Source organism: Calidris pugnax, unplaced genomic scaffold (genome assembly GCF_001431845.1).
Source record: "Calidris pugnax isolate Ruff unplaced genomic scaffold, ASM143184v1 scaffold128, whole genome shotgun sequence".
Classification (NCBI taxonomy): Eukaryota; Metazoa; Chordata; class Aves; order Charadriiformes; family Scolopacidae; genus Calidris; species Calidris pugnax.
The window spans coordinates 1,704,081-1,730,282 of NW_015090851.1; the positions used below are offsets into that span (position 1 = coordinate 1,704,081).

Consider the following 26,202-nt stretch of genomic DNA (forward strand, 5'->3'; position numbering starts at 1 on the left):
CATAAAGAATTACAGCAATGCCTGAAGTCAAACTCTGCTAAAGACATTGCAGTATCAAGTACTCTATATTAGAAAGTCTTTGGACAGTTCCACAGCTGAGGGAACTCTGGAAAGTCTGCCTTCCTTCCAAAGGGGCTGAACAAAACCAGCTTCCATGACAAGTCCCATTAACTTGTCTTCTAGAAAGAGAAAACCTACATAAAAGTAAACTCCATCTCCACCGACAGATCTCAGGCCAATGCTTGAATGACCTACCATGCATTAAAATATCCACAGTATGCAAAAATACTCAATCTATAAAGATTAAATGTTAAGCATGCTTTGAATGACAACATTTAAAGAGAAGTAAACAAAGACTTTTCTTACCTTCATACTGACAACTATTCTCTGAAGATTCACTCATTTTTAAGTATTTCCGCAAATTTTCAGACTGTTTTTCCAGCTTCCTTTTCAGACCACTTTTATTTCTAGGGTCTTCAGAATCAGAGTCTCCACCTACATTTTTTTTCCTACACTGGATTAAGTTAATAAGTTCTTTGAGTCTATCGGGATCATAATCTCCAGAATGAGGCAGTTTTGGCTTGGCAGCAGTGGCTTCATAGTTTGTATGGATTCTTTTCCCACTTTTTGCATTGGCAAAATCAGAGTCTTCTTCTGTGGCTTCATAGTCTGAGATGGGACTGAACTGTTGAAGTTTCCGATTTCCCTCCATCAATTCCTTAGCTCTAGAAACAGGTAGTTGATATGCCTCACAACCAAAAATATAGTTTTGCAAGGAGCTGTCAATATGAGATTTATTTTTTGGAGCAGGATAAAGAAATTTTTTGTCATCCAACCGTGATTCATACCGATATAACACAAATTCTCTATATTTTCCAGAGCCACTACAGCATCTTTTCAAATACTCATTTATATACCTTTCCACAACAGCATTGAAATCTGCAGTAGTGTCTTTACGAGACTGGATTAAAGCAAAATGTAGAGACTGAATAAACTTTGTGAATTCTGGAATGATTTCCTGATTTTCGTGCAACACCATGGTAGTTGAATTTTTCTGTGTTCCAAATGGAACACTTTTTTGTGCTGCCATAGGAGAAAAGGGAATTCACAATTAAAATCAAATCATAAAGCTATAAATAAATGATGACTAGTTAGCAATATTCTGTATTATACATATTTGGTGAAACACAGTTTGGCATGACTGTGGAGAAATAACTCAAAAGACAGAAAAGGAATTTTTTTGTGAAGTAACTAGCTCTAAAGCCTATTTGAAAGTCAACCTGCTCATAGTCATGATGAACTGCTCATCTTCACAATTTTGTGGTAACCTGTATCCTAGATACACATATAATTTCCAATTTAAACCACTTTATGGACCCTTCTAGAAGAAGGCCACTTCAAAGGCTCACTAAGATTTCACTAAGCAGCAGCCTGAGAGCTCCCTGCAAGTAGCAGGGGAAGCATTACTCCTTCCTATGCAATCTCCACCCATTCATTGAGCTGCTTCTAAGATCCCCGGGCTCTTATAAAATAATTCAGTTTAGTAACCCAGCATAAACCTATGCAGCTTTTTTGATTCCTTTGCAAGGCAACACAACTCACTAAATCACAGAGGTGCAACAGGAGCATGTGCCAAGAGCAGGAGTTCCCCGTCCTGGGAAGCCGTTAGATCCCTTTTACGACATCCTTGAAACAGCAGCTCAAGGAAGCTCTAAGTTGTATCCTTCTTTTATTTTATTTTATTTACCTATTCCCACTCTACCCTCCTTCCAATCACAGACTGAAACTTTTCTCCATTCAACTATTTAAGCACTTCTGAAGACTCAAACCAGTGATTAACCTTGTGTTTGACAGAAATTGGAGCTCACAAGTATTTTCAAGGAACTGGCATGCACACACTTGAAATGTCATCTTATATGATACCTCCTCTTACCCAGTCTATAATTGACTGAATTTTCACAACTGTTACTTAAATAAGAACAACCTAAGAGGTTTATAAAAATAAGAAATATAGAGAAAAGATCTCTGCAGGAAGCTGTCAAGATTTAGGACCAGAACCCCTTTGTAAAAGTGAAATGCCTGGAAAGAGCTATGTTTTGACAATCCCACTTCTAACTCACATCTGGCCAAAAAGGACTGCATTCTGCTGCTAGTGCTACTTTATTGCAAATTTTAACTGTAAAAGCTTAACTTTAAAGTCTCATTCCAAAGCACTAAAATTCTACTAAAGTCACGTCTTGTTCAGTCATCTTTTATTAACTGGTTGTATCAATCTTTTCTTTGCTCATTTACCCAGTTTTTGGTGCATATCCCAATGCAAAAAATTAATTACAGGTAAACTAAAGACTTCCAGATTTTTTGATGACTAAAGAAAGCCCTCAAACCTCTGAAGTGCAATGTTATTACTAGGGTACAGATCTCTTGGAACACAGATGCTCAGTTCTACTAAAACGTACAATCAAGAAATTTAAATAAAGTTTTACTTTCTACAATATGAACAAATGAATATAAAATACGTAGTGTGATAATTACTTTTGTGAAGAGAGAAACACTTTTTGAACACCATCACCATGACCATAGCCAAGGCGAATTGTTATTCTTAGTTTACACTGACATTATAACACTACAAAGTCTTCAACAGAATATAAACAAACTTACCTGAGTTCACTACACCTCTAGGCTCTGGAAACAGAAACAACGCATGTAGCATGCGGGATCGTCCAGTTTGATGGTCTAGAACCAAAGAAAATAAAATCAGCAGAGCAGGAGAAGATCATTATGCTTCAAAAGTCTTCAAAAGCCCAATCCCGCCCCCCGCCAAAAATCCAAAACCAACTCAAACCAAAAAGCCCAGAGTACGCATACCATAAGGAGATATCATTTGCCAAGGAGAAAGCAGAAAAAGAAATCCTCTGTCCAGAAGTGGTTTCACAAGAACCTGTTTACAAGCAAAAAAAAGTATCCCATTTCAAACAATCAAAGACATTTGCTCACTAGGAATACTCTTACTCTCTGCAGGCTACATTCCACCATGGGTAGAGAAGTGGCCTGATACAATACATAAGAATATGCCAGCTAAGGAATTCCAGAGAGATCATGGATCTTGTAAAACGCCTCAATTACTAGTAAGTAAAATTATTTTTAAAAACAGGAAGAGTCAAATCCGTTGCACTCACAAGTTTCTCTTTCTCTAGTTTCTGAAGTAAACCCTCCAAGTGACTACCAGAACGGGACTTCTCCACAACTTCATAAAGGCTACAGTACATGCCATTCTTCAACACTGACACGATACAAGGGTAGAAAGAGAAGGTAAGAAAAACAGAAACAAAATTGTAATTCAGAACTTTTTAAAATTCTGAATTAAAAAGAAAAATTAAGCTAGAACTATTTACCTTCTTTTGCTCCTAGGTAAGTTTCTTTATAGAACAATGCTGGTGAAACTTTTTTCTTCAACTGATCAATGCTGACAACTTTTTCAACCTCAAGCTTCTCAGGACTGAAGACGAAGGGTGGAGGGAGAAAAAAAAAAATAAAGACCTCTTTTTTCCCCTCATAGTCCTACCCTCATTGACCAAATAAGAACTATCAAATAAATGGTCTTAAAAATCAGTTCCTTGGACTATCTCCTGAGCCAGTGGTGTTTATTCCTGCTAAGGAGTGTATGTCACTTCAAAGTGACAAACAAACAGAGATGCTGACAGTTATATGCATGAATTAAAGAGGCTCTGGATGCGCATGACTCAGGAATCTAGTTTGACACATTTAAAGCCTCTAGTCAATGCGTATTTTAGATTTTCTTCTGAATATAGCCCAAATTCACCAGTCTCTAGTAGCACGAGTTTTAACACAGCAGTATTTTGAACTTATTCTTTAAATGGTAATACTCACAGCTTGCATGGAAGGAAAGGACGTACTGCTGATTTCAAGGACACATGGCACAAAAGTTTGCCTCTATTCCAAAGCTGTCCCCTCCATAATGTAAAGTTTGATCTATCTAAATTAAGATGGACAAAGAAAGACTAAGTGAAACAACTTGCTAGGTGAGACTTAAAGAAGATGGCAGTGAAGAGGCTGTGGAATCCCCAAAAGCACATTAGGGAAAAATTCATACTAATACCAGACCAGTATGTTAAATATTAAGCTAAAATGGGTGTTTACAATCTGATCTTGTTCTGACCTGCCCTGAGCAGAGTAAAGGAGGTTGGTACGTTACCTGTACTTGTCTATATAAGCATGTTGTTCATGCCAACATCTGTGGAAAGATATCCTTTTTCCTTACCACAACTGTTAACCTCTTCCATGCATACTAATATTTTGCTTGAATGAGGTTCAAAAGGAAAGGAGGACAGAGGATTTGAAATGCCATCAAACAGCAGATTTGGGAACAGAAGTTCTTACTACGCAGTAAGTAGAAAAGGAGGGGAAAAAACTCTTGATTTTGTTCAGTTCTGGTTTGTTCTGGTAAAAGAAGACACACACTAAGGTGTCTGTTCAATCATGCAGTGCCAGGAGGAGATGCCTCCAGCCAGGACGGTACAGGGTAACACTCAGGTATCCAGTCTGCATAACTAAGCAATCATTCTGGTTACAGACAAATAAAACTACATGGGGAATAAAGTCCAAAATCTTCCACATCTATATCATAAAAGCAATACATGTCAATTAACTCTTACCTGTACTCCTATCTGTGTTGAAGCTGTTTGATCTAACAAAAAGAAAAAAAAGACAGAATTACTACTATGTTGAGACAGAAACTTCTGGCTACTAAATTTTACATTAAGAATATTTTATCAGTCTAACAAAATAACAACACTGATCATTTGCTCTCTAACCTTAAGCTACCACTGCTGCACTACCTTGTGCTATTTTAGATATCTTGATAACTATTTTTAGCACTACATAGTACAGTCCCCACATCTGGATGCCTTTCTACCAGCACAGGTAATCAGCTTCCCATATAGATAACCTCTCCAAGAGCATTGAGACACCACCAGTGAAGAGCTCAGTGACAAAGGATACAGAACACTGTTTTAGAATGCTAAGACAGACAGTGCTGTGAACACTTCTATGTCTGTGAATTTCCTCAATTATGCAAAAAAAGCCACTTTATACAGGGATTCTACCTGAGCAGAAGGCAAGTAGGTGAAAAGAGCAGTGGAACTGCTTCCTACAGGGGCCAGCCAGCTGCATAAAACCAATTTTGTCATCTCTTGCTTTGCATTAGAAGCATTTATTATGCTAAGTCCCTGTGACACATCCATTCATTTCAGCACTGTGCATCTAAATCAATTCTAAGCTACTGCCAAGAGCAATGAATTCTTCGTGCTGCTTGCAGTCTTTCTTAAACTCCTTTCCCTGCTTACCTTGACGGGGGCAAGAATTTTGGTGCTTGCACCATTTCATCTTTGTAAGTGAATGAAACCACAGCATAAGGACAAACATGTCTTGGTCTTCGCCTTATCTCATCAAAGCCATATTCATAAAAGTAGTACTAGAAAAAGAAGTGAACACAATGTTAAATTACAACTCTGGTAAACTGTATCTTGCAAATATACTAACAATCCATGACCCTTCTTCACTGAAAGGTGTACTCTGTTTCACAGGTATAGCTTACAAAATACACCTCATGATTAATTCTTTAAATAAACAAAGGGAGTTTGTTTGAAACCCATTATGCCAAACATTAACTGATATATATACACCAAGTTATAAGTTACTATAATAAATAGCAAATAGTAATTAACTACAAAAAGGAACATTTATGCTCCTTTGACCAACAGCCTATTTCCTCAAAAGCTGATACTTAAAATAAGGAAGCTTTTAAATACTATTCACATATGTAATTTATAACACAACCAATTAAGGTGTTTTTTTTCACCTTCTCCTCCCTCCTTTACCAAACACTGACAGGATGGACACTACTTCAGGAGCTAATCAAGAATGAAAAAATAATTTTGCAACATTTGCTTGAAAGTATATTCTTGATAAGGTAAGAGACCAATTAACAAAACCAAAAATATTTCACTGAGGATAGTAAATACGGCTATGAGCTTTGTAGTCCATCCTTAGTTCAGTCCCAAAATTCTCATGTTAAAGAAAAATATAAATTAAGGCAAGTTTGTAATGAAAAATGAAAACATACATTCATTTCCTAACCATCTGATTCAGTGCCCAGCTCTGATTTACAGAAGTCAAAAGAAGTTGTAATACTGAAGAGAACGCTTTCAAGTAACCATCCCAAAATCTATGGACTTGATGGAATAACCTGACTGCAACAGATTACTGCAATAACAGAGATGCAACACCTGGAGGAACAGAAATGCTCGGAACTGATTCCGTTCTCTCTTCCCTCACTATCTCCAAACCTGAGAATTTGGTAATGGAAACAAAAGAAAGAAAAAAAAAGGTAACTGCTGTTCTTTCCTAGCCAATGTTTTCCCTTTTAGGAGTCTCACTTAATGCCCACTAGCCAGCTCTACTTCTACACTTCAAACTCCACAGATCTCCTCTCCAGCCTACAATCCAGTCCCCGTGTACGTTCCCTAGCCATTTCCTGTTCCACCTGCATCCTAATCTGAAGAAGATCTTCTCCATCAGGTCCAGGTATAGGAAAGGAAATCAGGAGAGGCAGACATGCTGTTCTGTTAATTTCTAATACAGGCATCTGTAGCCTACTGCTAAACATACAGCAGACTGCAGCTTTACAGGTCATGCTCATTTTTTGTTATATCTTCAGTTATACCTCCACCACTTCAAAAGTTCTGTTTACAAAGTTCTATATAAGAAGTTAACGCACGCTCAGCTTTCCTCTACCTGAGTAAGTTCGTAGGCTCGATAAGCCAACAAGGAGGTTACTTTATTTGCATTCTTTGAAACATGACACTCGTGCTTTGGTGTTGGATCTAACACACTCTTTACTGTTGATTCCATTGCTTTCATACCAATGTGGTCATATATGCTTTTCATTTTTCCCTGTAATAAAGCAGAAGAATTGTAAGCATAAGCTTTTTCCTGAAAACTGGCAAACTTGTTCAAGTACCAAAGTAATTAAGAGCAAGGAAATGAAAACAGACCATTAAAAAAGCCGTTTATAAAGTACATTATCTTCATTCATTCAAAGAAAACAAGGCATTTTCGCCCTGTATAAAAATTTATTATGCTTTATTTAAGCTCAGTGTCAACAATGGATTTTAAACCTGGTAGGGCTCTAGTTTCTCTATAAGCAGATAATTGTGTCAATGGAGTTCAATAACTTACATTAAAACCACCTTTATCTTATCAGTAAGCAATATAATTCTTCATAAATAAGCTAGATAAACTTACCTTTATTATTTTAAAAACAATCACATCTCCAGTTGCTCCAGCTTCTAGGGGATTAGGCTGCAGTAAATCAGCATACCTGGAGACATATACACCTGAGAGGAGTATAAAAAAAACCCAACACATGATACTGAATGTTAAAACATTATTACAAGTTTAAGCAGCACTAAATGGGATTAAAGCTCAATGTATACCAAATGATATAAATACAACAATCTGTTTGGAGTACGATCAGGGAAAGGTGGAAGGGCGTGTTCACCATTTGCACCTTTAAGACAATAGACCACAGCAGAATATGGACACAAGCTTGGTCTGAAAGGAGCACACCCACATTCCTGAAAGCGTTGCTGTGACCAAAAGCTGTATGGATACTTGCCCAAAGGCTTATGGATACTGCTTTCAGGTGGTTTCTTAAAAAGCTGAACTCCTTCTGTACAATGTCCCATTGCACAATGGGGAGATAAGCAGTGAGGGTATGATAGGAAATAAGGCATCTCTGCAATCTTTCATCATACAGTGTTGACAAAAATACACTGGAATTTGGAATTGTGAATCAATACTCATAGGAAAGGTGAAATAAGTTCTTTCTTTTCAACATTTCAACCATAATTTCATAGATTTGAAAGCCTCAAGCACACACTGTCATTTCTTGGCCTAGCTGACTGCCTCAGACCAAATAACTGTAACTCAACTCAGGTACTCAGAAAAGCATCCATTTTGCTTAGGTTTCACTCATTCCAACTCTGTATTTAACTGCTTCAATAAATTGCTCCAGAACCTTTACTGACTAAACCAGTAAAAAATTATATGCTCATATACCTTTGTTCGTCCCCCTGCTCATCTGTTCTGCTTTCAATATTTATTTTAGCACCTCTGCTCTTACAGAGTGTAACAAAATTATGTCTCAATTTTCAATTTGAAAAGCTTTGCAAAAAGAACTTTACATCTTGCTCTTTCAAATCTCTTAACGCCTTACGACTCTTCCAAGTCTCCAATTTATCTGTGCTCTTCTTGGATTTGTGGATTCAAGAACTTGGGTTCTATCTACATCAATACTAAGCTGAGCTACAAGTTCCATCAGGCATTTCTGAATGCATAAACATGTATATCTGTATATACATATACAGAGGGGCACACAGCCATAAATTGCATTAGCTCTTTGGCCTCCAAATTACACTGGGAAGACACAATATATTGGTTTGACTTAAGCCAAAATGAGAATTAGGTCTTCCCTTTGGGAAAATAATTTAAGTGAGTGAACGAGTCAAAAACAGAGTTATGAGATAATATTCTGATGTCGATTTATGTTGCTAAAAATACCTAGGTGTGATGTTCCTGCAAAAAGTGACAGAAAAAGGACTGAAAGTTTACACAACTGCATCACATTATCTGCCAACTCACAGTGAATAACACCAACACATATAATCAAAAGATAGTTACCCATGGAAGGGCTGCCCAGAATTGTAATTTTGGAGTGTCCCACTTGCAGGCCTTTTTCACATATGTTTTGGATCTGAAAAGAACAGACATTTTTTTAAAGGATTCTATCAGGAAGCTCAAAGTATGAACAGAACAATGAGATACAACAATTACAGAATTTTGACTGAGCTAAAAAAGAGAAAAAAAAAAGCAAAGCCCCCAAAAACCCTTACAAACAAGACCACCAAGAGGTAAGACTAGTCTAAATTGCCATATAAACTATTAATCTGTGCAAGTCCAACTGTCAGTAGGAAGCAGTTACATAGACCCACCCCCATCTTAAAAAAAACCAAAAAACAGCCTCCCTATACCTTAAACACACTTTATGAATATTACCCACTTTTAATAAACCAAGCAGAAGTAAGCCTGCCAAATGATTGAATACTTCAGAAATCCTGCTCTATAAGAGCAGAAAAAGCACAGAAGTTCTCTTTCCATCACTTTCATTAAAAACATAAGACCAAAGAGGAGACACAGAAGATAAGTTCCATTTTCTAATATTACAGGTTACCTTCTCCTATAAGGTAATCTCTTCTTGACTCAAAAAACAAAAATAAACAACAAAAAACCACCACCAAAACCCAGCTGCCATGAAAACTTGTGACATTCCTTTTCAAGTAAAAAACCACAAATGCAATAAAAATCCATATGCCATCCAGAAAAGTCTATCCTTTTATTTATAAACCAGAGCCTAAATCAGAGGAGCTACTTTAAAAAGACATGTAAATGGAGCACCTTAAACAGCCGGAATCAAGGATTTAAACAGTGACATAATATCGTATCTCTCTCCTATCCTTGTACACCTTCCAGTGCTGAATTTTGCAAAAATAACTTACAGATTAATAAGTGTGTCAGTAAAAACACTCGGTTTAAAAAAAAAAAAACAACCAAAACCTCTTAATTGAGAAAGAAGAGAATGCATTTTATATACAGTTTTGTTTTCTTACCTGAGGTCGATCAACCATCAAAAATGCATAGCTTTCAGAAAGCTCTTTTTCCAGGCGACCATCAAATTTCAGCTCTCTGCGTTTTTCTGTGAACTATTACAGAAAATTCTTAACACATGTAGACTGATTACTGCTGTCACATTCAAGTGTCAGTCTTTTAAGGCCTCATCTATGTTAGCAGATCCAAGTGCACAAAAATAATCAAAAGATAATCTGAATGAGATTACAGTAAACTAAAATTAAATTTCAAAAACATGATACGCATGGGAAATATCATTGGCTTCATCTGCCCAAAGACGACTTTGGTTTTTTTGAGGAAGAGAAACTCTTCAAACAAACCTGTGCAGTAATGTTTTAGTGTTATCTTTGTTGCACAACTATCTAGAAGCACTAGAAGCTCAATGCCTCCCGTATCATCTTTGAAATTACAGAAATAAGCCTTTCTCTCATTTTAGGAGACAGACCACTATCTCTTACTTTATGCATGTACTTTTGGAGCTGCACCTCACTGCTACCGCGGTGGTTTTCATCAGCTCCTTAGCAGTAACCACGAATCATAAACGTTACAGTAGTAAAAACAAACAAACTTCAGGGTTTACATTATAGTTTCAAGATAATAATTAGAGCAAAACAATTATATTACCTATTACTCCATACACGAAGCTTTTGGCACTGCAACTGAAAACTTATTTCACAATTATGAAAGAAAGCTGAGGCTGGATTTAAGAGACACCAGACACTGCACAGCAGAAGTGCTTCAACTGAGCTGCTCCACTTACTAGTCCAAGTAATCAACTCTTTGAGGTACTTCTTGGAAAATAACAACATTACAGACTCTGTGTAAACTTAGTATCAGAAAAATATTTTAATCTTAAATTTCACAGGAAGCATCAGGCCTTTCAGAGAAGACACTATAGCACCTTTCCAGGTTATTAAAAATATATTAAGAAGACTTTTAAAAACTAAAAATGCACAGAGGCAAGTGGTGCCAAATACATTTTTTTAATTTTTGTCTATTTTGAGCATCTGGCAGGCAAGATTTTATGTCTATGCATAAAATTGTCTGAAAAATAGCTGCTGATGTGAGTTCACAATTAAATATCAAGCACATAAGTAGAAAATAATCTCCCGGTCTTTACCTCTAGACTCAGAGAAAACATTAAACTTCATTTGACTGGTACCTTATTCATAAAGAGAAGCCACAAATGTACTCACTTCCTTTTCCAACAGTTCACTATGAACTAAGCTGGCTCTCTTGTAATGAAAATTGGACACTGAACTAGGTTCCAGGTAAGATGAATGCAGAATCTTCACAACATCCTCAAATTCTCGAGAGCCTAGAGCTACTGGCTGAAAGAGTGCTATAAAGAAAAAGAAATAAAATAAAATTCATGGTCAGTTTATGCATTAGAGATAAATGGTTTATGATTCAACTTAGAATACAAAACATTTAAAATATTTGAAAAAGATGGAATTTAAACTCTCTAGCCTAAGTTAAAGTTGCCTAAAATTACAGCAAAACAAAAACCAAAATCACATTTCTTTATGCTTTGTTAGTATTACTTTTGAACACCTATCTCTCAGAAGTTAGGAAGGAAAGTACCTCAAATCTGAATTTACCCTTTGAAAACATCTGATATGTATCGCAAAACACCGTAATTAAACCTTTATGATTTTAATTAAACTAATTAGCTCTTTTAATTAAGAACCAGGAACACATTGCTCCAATAAAAACCTCAACAGTAGTTTCATAGCTTAGCCTCACTTTAGAACCGTTATGGGGTTTTTTATTTGTTTGCTTAAAGTCATTAGGCTAAATATGAATAAATTCAATACTGTCTTAAGAAGTTCAATAACCTCCTGTTACTAAAACCCACACTGCCCATGTTCATGCTTTATGATCTTATACTGTACAATAACTGCTTTAAAAGGAAGCCCTTCATTTGTTGTTTGTTGTACAAATTCACCTCCTGGGCAAACCTCTGGGTGAGCTCCCACAGTGAAGTGTTCACCTCCCCAAGCTTCTCTATTTGCATTTGGGAACTGAAAGTTTCAAACGCATCAGAAGAGCAACCAGAGAGTGGGCCAGCAGAGAATCTGAGCGCAGATTTTGAGAGTAATATCTAGGAAAATAATACTCCTGGGGGAACTGAACTAGTTCACTACAGCAAGCGTTTTTCTCCCCAGGGCAACTTCCAAAATACTCACAAGAAGCGCAGTATTTTTGTGGTATTTGCAAACTTCAGACAGAAAGTATTCCCAGCAGATATTTCTGGGACTGATTTTGCTCTTTTTGTAGGAGGACCTCTTTTTCCTCTACCAAAATAAACCCCCAAACCACCACCACCACCTGAAATTGCTAGAAGTTACAATAGTTAGGAATGAACTACAATACTACTATTCTCACATAAAAGACAATCTACCATTGTTCTAACAGCAAATTAAATTTAATTACATCTCCAACTTCATTAAATAATACGGTAGCAGATTTAGATAGTAATCTTGTCCTCATTTGCAGGAAATATTTACTACACTAGTCTTAATATAAAATAATTGTTCTAAATGAAAACTGAACTGTCTTGTGTTATCTAGTAAAAGCTGCATTTACACACACACTTTAAAATGTAATACCAGATTTGCAAACTAAAGCAATGATTCCAACACCAGCAACAATGAATAAGTGATTCATGGAAATTATGAAAGTGATTTTTTAAAAAAGTTACTATGTAACATTCTTTTCAGTAACAACGCCTTCATTCTTGAAAAGCTGACAGCAATATGGGAGGAAAGATAATTGGAAGCAAATGAAATTCTCAACTTAGAATTACTGAGATTGAATGCGCTTGTACTGAAGAGAGCAACACTTACAAGTAAAACATAAAGCAAGTGTACTATAGATACACACACACTGGAAAAGCACCTCCCATCCTCAAACTCCTCTTAGATCTTTCTGACAGGGAGCTATTAAACCCTGGTGTGGTAGTGCCTGAGTTTCATATATTGCCTGTTCCCCTTCTGTGTAAAAGGGCCCGTTAAGGCAGACAATCACCAACGTCAGCTAATTGTCCAAATTTCCCGTTTCCTGAACAGTGATTACTGTACACACCCCTTCTCCTTCCTTCCCCCTAGAAACACACGCTCAAACCCAGCCTATTTCTTCTGTCTTGAGTCCCGGCAAGTAGAAAACTCTACAGGACAAGCTAGAAAGTGACCACAAACCATACACAATGTCTTGCCTACTTCCCAGATGCAAACCTAGGAAGAGGCATATTATTACATCAGTTAAGATCCTGTCATTCATTCAAATGTTGTCAACTACATTCCCATCTGTGTGTTAAACACTTCCTGCTTTGTGGCCAGTTCTGACGAGCTGAGACAGAGCTGCCCAAGAAGAGCAAGTCCCCCTGCTCTTCAGCTACTGAGAACCTACATAAACTACTATACAAGTAGCTCTCAGCAAATTTATGGAAGAGCTCTACTTAACACCTTCAGGTATGGTATACTGAAAATTAGAGAGAATTTTTAAGATTGTTATGGTTTTTTGATTTCTTAGAAGAGGACTGAAAGTATGGGTTACTACTATTGTTACTTATGATTCAATAATACATATACTTTCTTGTACTTCACCAAATTTACACCCCAAACAAACACCATCTATCAGAGATGCTACTGAAGCTAGAGGGGCTGTTGCTATCTTTGTAGTAAAGATACATCAAAATTGAGATATTTTTAAGTACTTGGGCATAAAAGTTACTTTTGAGATTTCAATTTTTCCATCTGAGAACATGAAAATAAGACCAATTCCACGTAGCTGACCGCATCAGTCCACGAACAAGACCCTACATCTACCTTTCGGTAGGAAAATGCTTAATAATAATTAAAAAACCCCATCACAGTAAAGGAAATTCTATTCCTTTGATGTACACTGCCCAATCAATACAAAGTGAACAGGAACTACACATACAATCTTGCCTTAGTTTACTTCATGCATAAATTAAGAGTGATTGACTTCATGGTCAGCTACTGGCTGAGAGAAAAGGAACATGAATGAAATTTCTTGACTGCATAATCCTTACAGAACATACTACTTATGTTTTGAACAGTACTTATAAACACTGTATTTTATCCTGTCTGCCTGATGCCTTTTCAGATACAGCAGCAGAAGACAATGCACACTTGGTCTGTGAACTAGACAGCACCCACTAAGCAGTTCTTACTCAGGGGCAGCCTGCTAATTCTCTATCTATTGCATTCTGTTTCTGAGTTGCTAAATGATGGATGGAGCAAAGAAAACCTGACTGGAGGACAGCACCATAATCATAAAGTAAAAAAAGTAAGTCACTTAGTTTTGAACTTCTAGTAAGTTACCATATACATCAGTCCAAAAATTAAGAAGTGCATGGCATAAGCTTTTTCCCCCCTTTTTCAAGCATGCCCCGTCAGACACACCAACCATATGCTTCATGACAGGCTCAAAGCTACTTCCACAGGCATTCCAGAACTTGAGACACTGCACCTTTCAAGTTATTTCCAAAAACCTGAAACATTACCTACTGTGGTAACTAGCAAGGTAATACTGTTCATTTTGACATCTAAGCATTTGTGATGAAGGACAGCTAGTTTCCAAAAGGTTAAGGTCACCACAGAAGGGCATGCACTTCACTTAACAAGTTCAGAAGCAAGAGAAGAACCTGAACAGTACTAAACTAGATCTGCTGTAGCAGTCACCAAATCCTATGTTCACAGGCAAAGGATGAGACTATCAAGCTTATCTTCAATCTCACCTCACCTCAGAGACCAACACTGTGTGCATATGTAGTTTTCAGGCTCACTATACAAACCTGATATGGGTACGTTGCACCGTTATTGGGCCTGTGTAAATTAAAGTCATCTATATAAGGACTAACTTGCAGTAACCTTGTAACACATACCAGTCAGTTATTGTGGATTTTGCTGGCTTGTTCTGCACGAGTAAAAACCAGTACATAAATACTAGTTTTATTTAGTTTCTATCGAGTGTATTGGCACATACGTAAGTATTTTTAGGTGGAAACTAAGAGCAGCTAATGTAGCAGGTAGCCCAGGGACAGACACCAGACCGGACGTTAGGCTGGATGTCATTCCCCAGAGGCTTTAAGTTTCTCTTTCACAGCTGTCCGGTGCTTCAACTTGAGAAAACTGAGTTTGAAGTTAAAGTGTTTGTAGTATTTTCATATTTTTTTCTCCTTCTGATTTTAAGTCAGAATGTGAAGAAGAGGAAGACAGAGACATTCTATTTAAGAAATCCTGAACTAACTTTCAAGTGAAGTAAATTACTTATTTGATTATCAGGTAAGTCGGCAGAAAGCTAGCACTCTTCCCAAACGAGTGCTCCTGCTATGAAAACTCCATTGAGAAACACCACTTCAAGTCTTCATTTTTTAAGACTAAGAACAAAAATATGTTTTGCTGATGAACCATAATGTTGTTACTTATGATTTTTTCAGCCCCAAATGTATTTTGCTCTCAAAAGGTCTAAGTAGTCATTAAATTCAAGAACTGCTTAATGAAAGCCCCATGTAGAAATAGCAAGTAGCAAATAGCAGATATGGATCTCTTCCAAAGATGTGGAAAATTTTAAGACAAAACGCAAAATGGAACATGAAATACTATCAGGCAGAAAAGGGACAACCTAGACCTCCAAGAAAGTACTGCCAAGACTTTCATGGACCAAAGCAAGACCTTTTTGTTCCCACTCAGCCTGAGAAAGAGCAGTCATTTTTGTCCAACATTTACCAACAAGCAACCCCTTGAGCCATTGGTGGCTACTTGAGTGTGTTTTTTGGAATTGCCTTTTGGTGTAAGGACCACTCAGAGTTCAGCGAGTCAAACAATGCCCTTCCAGTGCTTTATCTTGAAAATTTGTTTTCCTCATCCTATTAAACAAAGATCTTTGAAGTTTCAGGCAGATTTGAAGACTGGAGAAGATCTGACAATCCAATCAGAAAAGGCCATGACAACTTGCTAGAGTGCTAAGCTTAAAAAGAGATAAGCCACTCAAGAGACCATAAAACTGTCACTAAGCTGTATTTACCAAGAAAACAGAAAATTTCAAGACTGTTTTAAGCAGGAAAACAAATACAGGCACACATTACAAAAAAAAAAAATCTCAGAGCCAATTTTTTTTTACAGTTTGGTTTCCTGCGTTCTTCAACTAGGAGAAAAAAAGGAGGTCAGAAGAAAGATGCTCTGTGCCAACTAACCACAGTTAGTTTCAAGAAGTATGTATCCTGCAGATGCACATCTCCACATTAACAAGGCTGTTAGTCTCCAACACAAGTGGAGAGAAATTCCAGAAAGGCCAAATAAACAGCTAAATCCTAAGTCTTCTGGGATTCTTCCCTTTCGTTCTTGTTTTGCAGATTCAATTTTTAATTGCTCCACAGTCAAAAATTGTTCCCAAAAGACAATTTGGTGCTTTAAAAAACAAACCACCAAAAAAACCCCAAACCACCCCACATGAATAACAAAGTCACCCTGTACAGATTGTATGGTTCGTACATGACAGATTAATCGTCATAATGAAGACAGCAGGCATTTAACAGGATGGTATGTCCAGGAATTAAATGGAGGTTTAAAAAGCAAAACAAGGACAATTTCAATGCAAGGAAGGATGGAAAAAGTGTATTCCACGTGTATTGTTTCATGCTGGAATTTAGAATCTAGCCCAGAGAGCTCTGTTGAGAGGGACAGATGATAGTCTTGATTATTTTGTAATTCAACAAGATTCATTTGAACACTGGTACTAAGCTCATTGTAAGCATATACCACTACATTGTCAGACAATCAATGCACTGCTAATCTTGTAGTTTAATTCCAGAGCTGATTTAATTGCATCATTTCTCAAATGCCAATACTAATTCCAATAGCAATTTGTTTGTCCTCAAAAATTACCCTGGCAGTGCTTATGTGAGCCCACCTCTGCTGGTCTTGCCTGCAACACACTCTCTCAAAGCACTTTGCGTTATGGCATCACATGGTGTACGGCCAACAGTCAGCAGCCATGAGACACGACCGCAACCACCGTGGACAGGATGGAGAAAGGTCTGAGAAGGCTGAAAACTGCAAATGGCCAGAATGACTAAAATGTTCAAGAAGCACTCTGAAGCTGGAAGGGAAAGGAAAAAGACAAGTATGCTAAAATGTAAGGCCTTAAGAACACGTCAAACGACCTTGACATGAGCAAGTGAGTATCAGATGGAGAGTAAGAATGGCTTCCCCTTCTACCCTCGAAGCCACAGAAGCCTGATGTTTGAACCACATTATCTAAAACTTTTTACACACTGTAGGAGATAGTTCTATACAGGCAAATGATGAATTAGATGACCCAAAAAGGTATTTTGCAGGTTTTCATTCACATTTGAACTAAATGTTAGAGACGAACTTCAAATGTCTGTGGTTAAGCAATAAACATTTCTGAGATATATTTAAAGGTATTCAAACGTTACCACACTTGGGTCTGACATACGGAAGTGCAAGAGGCACCATATTTTATCCAGACATTTTTCTGTCAGATGAATAAGAGACTTCTTTCCTCCAAATCAACCCGGTCCTTTTTACAATGAATCTCTGCCCAACTTGCATCCCCCCTCAGGGAGGGGCGGGTGGCAATGGAAAAGACAGGGAAGAAAAGAAAAAAGGGGACATTACTGCCGAAAATGGAAGGAGGAAAAGACTGGATAATGAAATAAACCTACCTTCATCTCTTCCTTATAGAAGAAAGCCTTTCAAGAAGTTAGATGTTAGACTCTTCTCTGAAGAACTAAAAGCCTATGCGAACAGTTTCTGATATGTACTAAGTTACTGACCCCACACTGTAAAAGGTCAAGAATTCAGATAAGTTTCAGGGAGGGAACAAGAAATGTCTTCAATGCCCTTTAATAATATCAAAGATAAGCAGAAGCCAATGGAATCTCACGAAAAGCAAGAAATATCATGGGCTTTTAGAGGAAGAATTACTTGAAAGCCAAAAAACAAGCCCTGGACACTTGGAAGTGGAACACTTCCAAGGCAAGGCACGTGAACGTGGGATGCTCGCCTCCTCCCTGCAAAGTAAGGAACTTTCACAAGATAAGAACATTCTTTTGCGTTTCGTCAACGAAGGACAACTCTGCTCAGTGTTTGCTAGTCTACCCTAAACAGGATTACAGCCTCATCCTGCACAGAGGAATTCAAGGGGAAGAGAAAAGTGAAGCATCTTCTCTGCGTGTCCATGTCCCAGAGAACCATCTTCTCTGCATGCGATTGCATCTCCAGAAGCAGAGCCAGGATCAACACTCAAGCCCACCCTGATTGCATCCAGCTTTCTGTCCTTTTAAAGCAACGGTCTGAAATTCAAGCCGAGTTTTGTTTTCGGTTTTTTTTTCTCCTCCTTGTGACAAAATAAAAACGAAAGAGAAAAGAGGGAGGGATAGGGAAAGAATGTAAAAGCCTCTCTGACGCTAAAAATCTTATCCCCAGCAGCCTCGCTAGTCCGAGCCATGCCACAGCCTCCTCCACACCCGCAGGATTTTGCATGCAGTTGTGTGAGGTGCATAAAGAGCCTGCCTAATGAATAAGATGAAGACAGGAGTAAGGGAGAGAAGGGAAGGAAAGGGAAGGAACAACCTTTCTTTTCTCTGCTCTTCCTGGGGATCTGAAAGTTCCTCCTAACAGGCAGGTCTTCTGGGGGCTTAGGGAGAGGGGGAGGCCCCCCCAACACACCGCTGGGCGGCTGCTGTTGTTGTTCATTTGCCGTTGAGATGCTGCTCCTGCGCTGGCTGCTGCCAGTGATGCTGAGGTTTGAGGGGACCTTGTCCTCTGCAGCAACAGCAGCCACCAGCAGCGCCTCCCCACTGCTACTGCTCTCAGAGCGTCCGCCATTTTGTGTGGTGTCCTCAGCGGCTCCTGCTCTATTACTCTCCACCCGGAGGAGGCCCGCGCTGGTCTTCTCCGTCCGCTGATGCTGCTCCGGCTCCATCTCGCCACCACTGGGGATCACGACATCCGCCATTCACTCCTATCGCCGACAAGCGAGAACGACAGCCCGCGCCTTCTCTTCCTCCCCCACCGAACTACCCCTTCCCCAGCGCCATGCACCGCCCGCTGCCGCTATTGCTCCCCCTCCGTCCGCTACCTTTATGGCAGCCCCGCCGCCCCCTCCCCGCTCTCTAACATGGCGGCCGCGCACACAGAGGGGGCGGGGCCGGAGCCGGACAGGCTTAGCCAATCCACTCGCGGCATAAGTTATAAGTAGAGGGGCAGGCGAAGGCCTTCCCGCGCTGCGGCCGCCGCTTCCGCGAGCGGGGGGTGGCTGAAGCGAGAGGCGGAGGCTCCGTCTGCGGAGCCGCGTTTAAAATGGTGGCAACCCCGGCCGCCGCCGACCGGGCGAGGCCCCGGGCTATCGGGCAAGCGCCTGAGAAAGGTCCCTCCGCCCGCAGTCTGCCAGGATAGGGCGGAAGAGGCGGCTCGCTTCGTTTGCGGCGTCCCTCCTACCAGCCCTGTGGGCGCGGGGACCCGGCAGCCCCTTCCTCCGCCTCCGGGGAGAGGCCCGGAGCGGTGAGGGGAGCGCGGGGCCGGGCAGGTCCAGGTGTCCGTCGCCGCTTGTGGCCGGGAGCGGGGCCGCCGCTGGGTCCACGTCCCCGTCCCGCCGGCTGTGGCGCTGGGGAGGAGGGGATGGAGCGTTTCGCGTCAAAGTAACGGCGCAGGCTTGGATATGGGGCCGGCCGACAGCCCGCCATCCCCGCCGGGCAGCGGCGGCCGCGCCCGTTCCGAGCACCCTGCCTGGGGGTGCGCTTTGCCGGCTTACCGCGTCCGGGCGGGAACCCCGCAGGCAGCTCAAGGACGGCTTGTCCATCGGCACGGTGCAGGAGGTGGACCGGGCAGGGGAAGATCCAGCTGCCGGGGTCCCTGCGAAGCCATCGCCACAAACGGCCGAGAACGAAAAGCAGCTGTGTGCTACCAGCTCTTCTTCCTCTCAGATTCAGCCAAAATGACGAAATTTTCCCTTTTAAAGAATAAAAATAAATTATCAACCATGAAGGACAGGCAAAAGTCTTACAACACTTAGAATTCTTGGATAATCTAATGGTGAATTAGAACAGCACCACACAACCTTTCCGGCCCCCCATTAGCACCTTCCCCTCTGTAATTAGGGGCTGGGTGTGTGTACAAACGCTGCCAGACTGCTGTCTTTGGACTAATGTCTTCCCAATTAAAACACTAATGACAGTTTTGTATAAAGACAGCATAAGAGATACAGTTCCTACCGAATCAGTTAAAAATATGAACAATATGGTTATGCTGAAACCGCTCAAAAGGAAGCAGTCTTTGAGAAATGAGGAGTTAAAATGTAAGCTAGGTTCCTTCTTTGAATCTCCTATCTCCCAGCAAGGTCGACAACACTGTTTTGCTGCTTCAAGACATCATTGTGCTGGTCTCAGGACTACTCCCTACGTTCCTGCCTTCCTCTCTTGTCACTTATCATAGCTCTGAGTAGTTGCAGGCCCCGTTTGTGGTCAGTCAGGCTACATTTGCTAGATCTTACCAAATCACGAAGGTAATAAATTGTCTGAGAAACAGAACAAGTTGATAGAAAAGAACACCAGAACCATAAAATAACATGAAATGGTAGCCTCAGCAATTTTAGGATGAACCAAGGTCACTCCGACCTTGCCAAGTACACCAGGAAGCTACCCAAATTAGGAAGAGTTCAGAAGTTTAACCCGAGGAAGACTCACAAGATGATCCCCCACCCTGATGAAGGCACCGGAACTCCCACCAGATGACTCCCCAAAATGGAAGACTCCGCCTATATATGAATATGCATGTAAAGATATGAATATGCATGTAAAGATGATGTAACCTACACTCAAACTTGTATAAAAAAAGCTGCACTAATTACTAACCGGCGGAACTCTTTGTCCAGGGCGGCCTGGAGAGTTCCCCAACGTGTTGCTAATAAATACCTCCTGCTTATGGACTTGAAAACTTAGTCTCTGAGCAGTTTCTATCTCGCCTTTTGGGGCAAGTTTGGCATCAATGCTTTCTTGGGACACAATCTTAAACTGCAAAGAAAATTTGTATTATTGCAAAGACTTTTATGACTTCATTCTTGTATTATTGCAAAGACTTTTATGACTTCATTTAATTTAATTCTCTTTTATATGTTTAATCAAGCGTATGTTCATGCCCTTCTAGGATGGTGACAAAAGCCAGATTCTATAGTAAGGGTACTTAAGTGAGAATAATTATTTGTGTTCCATGACTTGTAAAACTACAAATTGCAAGCTTCAAAAAGAAAATCCCTATGTGCAAGTAATGAACTATTTGACCTTTGTCAAAAATAAAACAAAGTCTCATCAGTAGGATAAAGAATTACAGATTAACTGAAAGCAACAAGATCCATTATTCATATACCACAGAGCAGCAGTTTTCAAATGCAGTGAAACCAAATGCTATGAATGGTTTTGGTGTTATTGAAGCTAAGTCAGAGCCTGGTTTTCCAGCAGATTTGCTAAGGAAGCTAATGAGGTGGTATGCTGCTGCTGCTCAACAGTAAGGAAAACATCCCTGCATTATCAACACTGTTTTCAGCACAAATCCAAAACACAGGCTCACACTAGCTACTGTGAAGAAAATTAACTCTACCTGAGCCAAAACCAGCACAGCATCACATCTAAGCAGTGATTGGGTATTCGCAGATGAGCCTTGTTGGATGCCTCTACTTTAAGGCGTTGCTACCTCATGCTGTCTGTCCTACACCCGTATCAGAGGCCGGTATGGAATTGGGTTAACATTGTTCACCTCTGCCACTCCTGCTGCCACTCAGTCCGTTACTTCCCTAAACTGGGAAACTAATTCATGGGTTTGAAATCCCAATCTATAATTTCAGTTGTAGAAACTGCAAACGGTGTTGCCTAAGGAAAACTCAGCTACGGAGTTTTTAGAATCCCCTGGGTGCTTACTGGGTAGCTGGGAGTTCAGATTCATTGCCATCTTCACTTGTGAGGCTGAACTCTGCTGTGTAAATTATCAGCAGTCACAAGTGCAGTGGCTGCATAACTCGGAGTAAAGCCACATTGGTATTTTACATTTGAAATATAATGGTGAAATTTGAGCTCTTTACTAAGGATAGCAAAGACCTTTCTTTGGCAGCTCTGAGGAATGCACTAAATTGAAAAGTTCCTGCTGAAAATAACCCATTCTTGCAGTGCCTGGGAAATACGAATACCGGATGTTTAGTTTTACAAGTAACTAGCAAAACATTAAAAGCCCACAATTTGTTTTGTTAAAAGTATATTAATGCTGTAGTTGTTGAACAAATATATATTTACATTAGTTACTAATACTGATTATCTTAAAGCCTAATAACTGCAGTTATTCATCATTTCAAAAGCAGCTACCAAGCTTAAATGCAAAGCTTTTCCTATGCAAGGAACAAGTATTTTAATCCAGGCCTTTTATTATATTGATCTCTTTTTAGATTATCTGTGAGTCAGAAAATATAAGTAACCTCCCAACTGAAGAAAGGTCTGGTGTTACTGGTAGCCTCCAGGGTGCTAAAAGCAGATAAGCTAATAATTATTAGTTTCTTCTTGGAAGTCTTTGGGGATCCAGCCAGGTTTAAATAGGGTAATTAGTATCTATAACTATAATTTACATAAATTACAGAAACACAACACCAAACATTTATGTAATCACACAAACATGGTGTTAATTATCCAGAGGTAATAAAACCCATATATGCACTGTTCAACTTATGGATAAATTAAGACTGTCTCCCTGAGAATTTGATGCCTCTGTGAAGATTCAGTGGTGGTAGAGAGAATATCACAGAGAAGTTGATATATTATCAGAATAGTTTTGCTGTATTATACCTCGTTCAAATAGAATTTCCATATACAAGGGAAAAAATAGAAATAGCGATCTAGTGCTATTTAAGTCTGTGTTGATACATTATACATCTCCAAACATGTCAACCTGTTTTATTGAGTTGGCATAGCTATTAAAATCACTTCCAGGCTGTGTACGTATTCAAAATACAACTAGTTCAGTCGATGGGTATTTGGATTTGATTATAGCTGGCTTGCCTGTATTCACCAATGAGCAGTAACACTACAGAGCTAAGCTAGTGTCCCCACTCCCATTTTACACATACTCTTCTTTTCTTTGCTGTAACTTCGGGGAATATATTTAATGATTCTTTTGTGCTTCATGAATCTAAACCATGGTATGAAAGAGTGAGAAAATAGTGTTGTTTTGACTAGAAGGGAGAGAATAAATAACAGCAGTTATCAAATAAGGAAAACGCTGCTGCAGACGAGGAAATAATCTCTATGGCCTTGGTGACTGGGATGAGCTTTAAGTTGTATCAAATGAGATATAGGTTAAATGTTAGAAAAAAACTTTCTAGCAATAGAAGTTAAGTACAGGAAGAAATTCTTTGGGGACACTGGGGGATTTCTTTAACTGGTGTTTTAAAGTTAGGTAAGACAAATTTCTTCCAGAAATGGGTTCACATTTATTTAATGTAGGCCTTTCCAACCATATTGTCTATTCTTATTCCAGAAAAATTACTGGAAAATGTATCTACGTTTTGGGCAGGGTGAAAGAATTTTCAAAAGCAAATGAGGTCTTCCAGTAGCCATTAATACGTATAGATATAGTAAGTACCTATGATTTTTTTTTTTCTTTAGGAAAACAATTTTAGGATGTGTGTGTATATATATGTGTACACACATGACATTTACTTCCTTGTTTGTTTGATTTATCACAGCTTTACTGACATACTGTTCACATTAGACTAAGACCTATCCACGGACAGTGAATAACCATATGGCAGTAAGATTTGAAAGACTTCAGAAGAAACATTGGGTCTAAAGTGCATATCTTCATGTATTCCAGTAATTCTGGAATGGAGCCACTTTGTATGGATCAACTGTAGAGCCATTCCAATAAATTCAACAAGCACTATAGAAACAACTACAAAAAAAGTTAACAAGGTGGGGAAATTACCGTCTACTAAAACCACCCTGTAACTGTGAGAATTACGCTTTCTACCACTTTCTTTCTCACAATGAATCATAATGGTTTCAGTTGGAAGGGACCATAAAGGTCATCTAGTTCCAACCCCCCTGCCATGGGCAGGGACACCTCCCACTAGACCAGGCTGCTCAAAGCCCCATCTAACCTGGCCTTGAACACTTCCAGGGAAGGGACATCCACAAATTCCATACTGGAAAATATGCTAAAGCATACATTTATAATGTATTTAGAAGTGTTCAGTACTGAGAAATATAAACATCATAAGCAGGTATCATAAAAAATACAAAGAATGTATGAAGAAGTCTTGTTCATTTATGAAACATATAAAGATGTTTTCCTAATGTACAACTTGCTTAAAAAGATACGTCTTCGCAGCTGAACAAAATTATTTTATGTATTAATTAACATAAAACTGGGAAAGACCACCTCAAAAATTACTAAGTACTGCTTAATAGATGATGTAACAATTCTGGATCACTGTACCACTATGAATCCTAAATCCTGATAGATATAAAAAAGGTAGCAAGAATCCCAGTTCACAAAATAATGGTTCAGTGAAAAAATCATCATAGGAAGAGATTACTCGAATACTCTGAAGTAAAAAAAAGTTTATAAAATCTGTCACCTTATTGTCTTTCTAGTTTCTGATTTTGTGGTTTCTGATATTTGCCAAGCATTCAACCACGACTCCCTGGCTTGCACCAGTGGTTTCCCACCCAAGTACAAAGCAGCTGCAGATCCCTTTGATTCTGAAATCAGATGATATGTAATACATTAGTAATACAGTTTTAGATCAGATTAATTGCCACAAAATAAAAGACATTTATAAGGGAGGGTTGCATAAGGCTCCATGCTCAAGGAAAAAACTTGGGTGCTTGCTCCAGACATTACCTCAGTATTCTTTTATGATAACAAATTTCAAAATGCAAAATATTATTTAGTTTGAGCGTAGTGTTGCAGTTTAATTTAAGTAACTAGAAATGACTATTTTATTTTCCAGAAATTACTATGGTGATGCAAAACACATCTCATTCTTCAATGGTAATTTTGATCAAGGATATTCACGCTGACTAAATTTTAGGTGCCAGGAGATCAAAGATAGGAGAACAGTATAATTAAACTTTCTTCATAGACCATGCAAAGAAAGGCACCATCAGAAAATTCAGAGACAAAAACTAATTTACATACTTGAAAAGAGCTTTAGTATCATTCACTAGCAGTAGAGAAAATATGCCTGTTATAGTGAAAGGTGAGACAAATTGGGGAAGTTGGCTCAACTTGTCTCTGTGAAACCAGGGATCAGCAGCAGAAATTCAACTAGTACTTTTCTCTAAGAAATTTGTGATCCACAGGTGAAACTCTGAAATGATCTACTTGCATTTTTTAAAATACTGACTTTTGTTTTATAATTATTAACACATTTAACAGCTTAAAAAAAATTAAAATTTTAAGTAATCAAATCAGCTCTAAAAATACACTATTATTTCCAGTAGATGGCAGCATCAACCTGTGGAACAGATTACAGTATTTTAAAATCAGTATTCACAAGTAGCATTACATCTGGAAGAACTGTCCATTCTGCAACTGGAACCCTATATCCAAAGGACCAAATCTTCCATTTATGTATAACTCAGTTTCTGGCTCTGTTAGCAGACAGTCTTAATTCCCAGGATCCAAGTGCCAGACAGTGTCACTGTAAGATATCAACTTTTTCAAAAACAGCAGTTGATTAAACTGACAAGTAAACATTCTGATATATCTTTCAAACTCTAGAAATTTCTGTGAAACCTCAAGAAACCCACTTCCTGCTATTGCAGAGGCATTCCTAAGGCAGTATCCCTGGTTCAGGTGGGTCATGCTGAATAAGAAATACCTTTTGAGAAATACCTTCTCTTCCTTGGAGTTCAATTTTGGGCCTATCTTTTACCCATATTCTGCCAATTGATTCCCCAGTACTCAGCTTCACAGACTTTAAACTAAGTTCTTCTGCTGTCTCCTAGCAGACCTTTGTGTTCCAGGAGATAAGTCTTCATCCATGCATTGTCCTTTTCAGTGCTGCAGATGAAATCTAGGGAACCAAACATCACAGGCAGTTAAATTTTCTTTTGTAGTCTCAGAGGACCCATGTATTTCAAAGACTTCAAGGGCATTCTCTTTGCTTACCTTTCTTTCTCAGGCAAGATAATCTATGCTTTTACCTTATTACCTCTGGTTCATCAGATCTTTCCATATGCCAAGACTACACTGTCTGTCTGTTCTTACCAGGAATAAAAATCAACCAACAGGTTGATAAGATTTGTCAAAAAAGCATGAAACTGTCACATCAGACTACTGACTTCCTGCTCTTGAGCTCCAACTTCTCAGACTCCACTCTGCTGCTGACACCAGGATT

The 26,202-nt window shown here is 39.0% G+C and overlaps 1 protein-coding gene across 2 annotated transcripts in view; it reads right to left on the reverse strand.

Annotated features, from left to right (window-relative positions):
• FAM208A (family with sequence similarity 208 member A) overlaps window positions 1-18,777 on the reverse strand; it is a 32,995-nt gene extending 14,218 nt beyond the window's left edge. For both annotated transcript variants that reach the window (XM_014943207.1, XM_014943208.1), the window contains exons 1-14: window positions 18,393-18,777; window positions 10,962-11,107; window positions 9,747-9,839; window positions 8,761-8,833; window positions 7,324-7,415; window positions 6,814-6,972; window positions 5,364-5,491; window positions 4,674-4,705; window positions 3,889-3,994; window positions 3,393-3,496; window positions 3,177-3,280; window positions 2,866-2,938; window positions 2,659-2,733; window positions 367-1,083 (exon numbers count right to left, since the gene is read on the reverse strand). In XM_014943207.1, the coding sequence (XP_014798693.1) occupies window positions 367-1,083; window positions 2,659-2,733; window positions 2,866-2,938; window positions 3,177-3,280; window positions 3,393-3,496; window positions 3,889-3,994; window positions 4,674-4,705; window positions 5,364-5,491; window positions 6,814-6,972; window positions 7,324-7,415; window positions 8,761-8,833; window positions 9,747-9,839; window positions 10,962-11,107; window positions 18,393-18,777 (2,287 nt within the window). The remainder of the gene's footprint in view (window positions 1-366; window positions 1,084-2,658; window positions 2,734-2,865; window positions 2,939-3,176; window positions 3,281-3,392; window positions 3,497-3,888; window positions 3,995-4,673; window positions 4,706-5,363; window positions 5,492-6,813; window positions 6,973-7,323; window positions 7,416-8,760; window positions 8,834-9,746; window positions 9,840-10,961; window positions 11,108-18,392) is intronic.
• Between the last annotated feature and the right edge of the window lie 7,425 nt (window positions 18,778-26,202).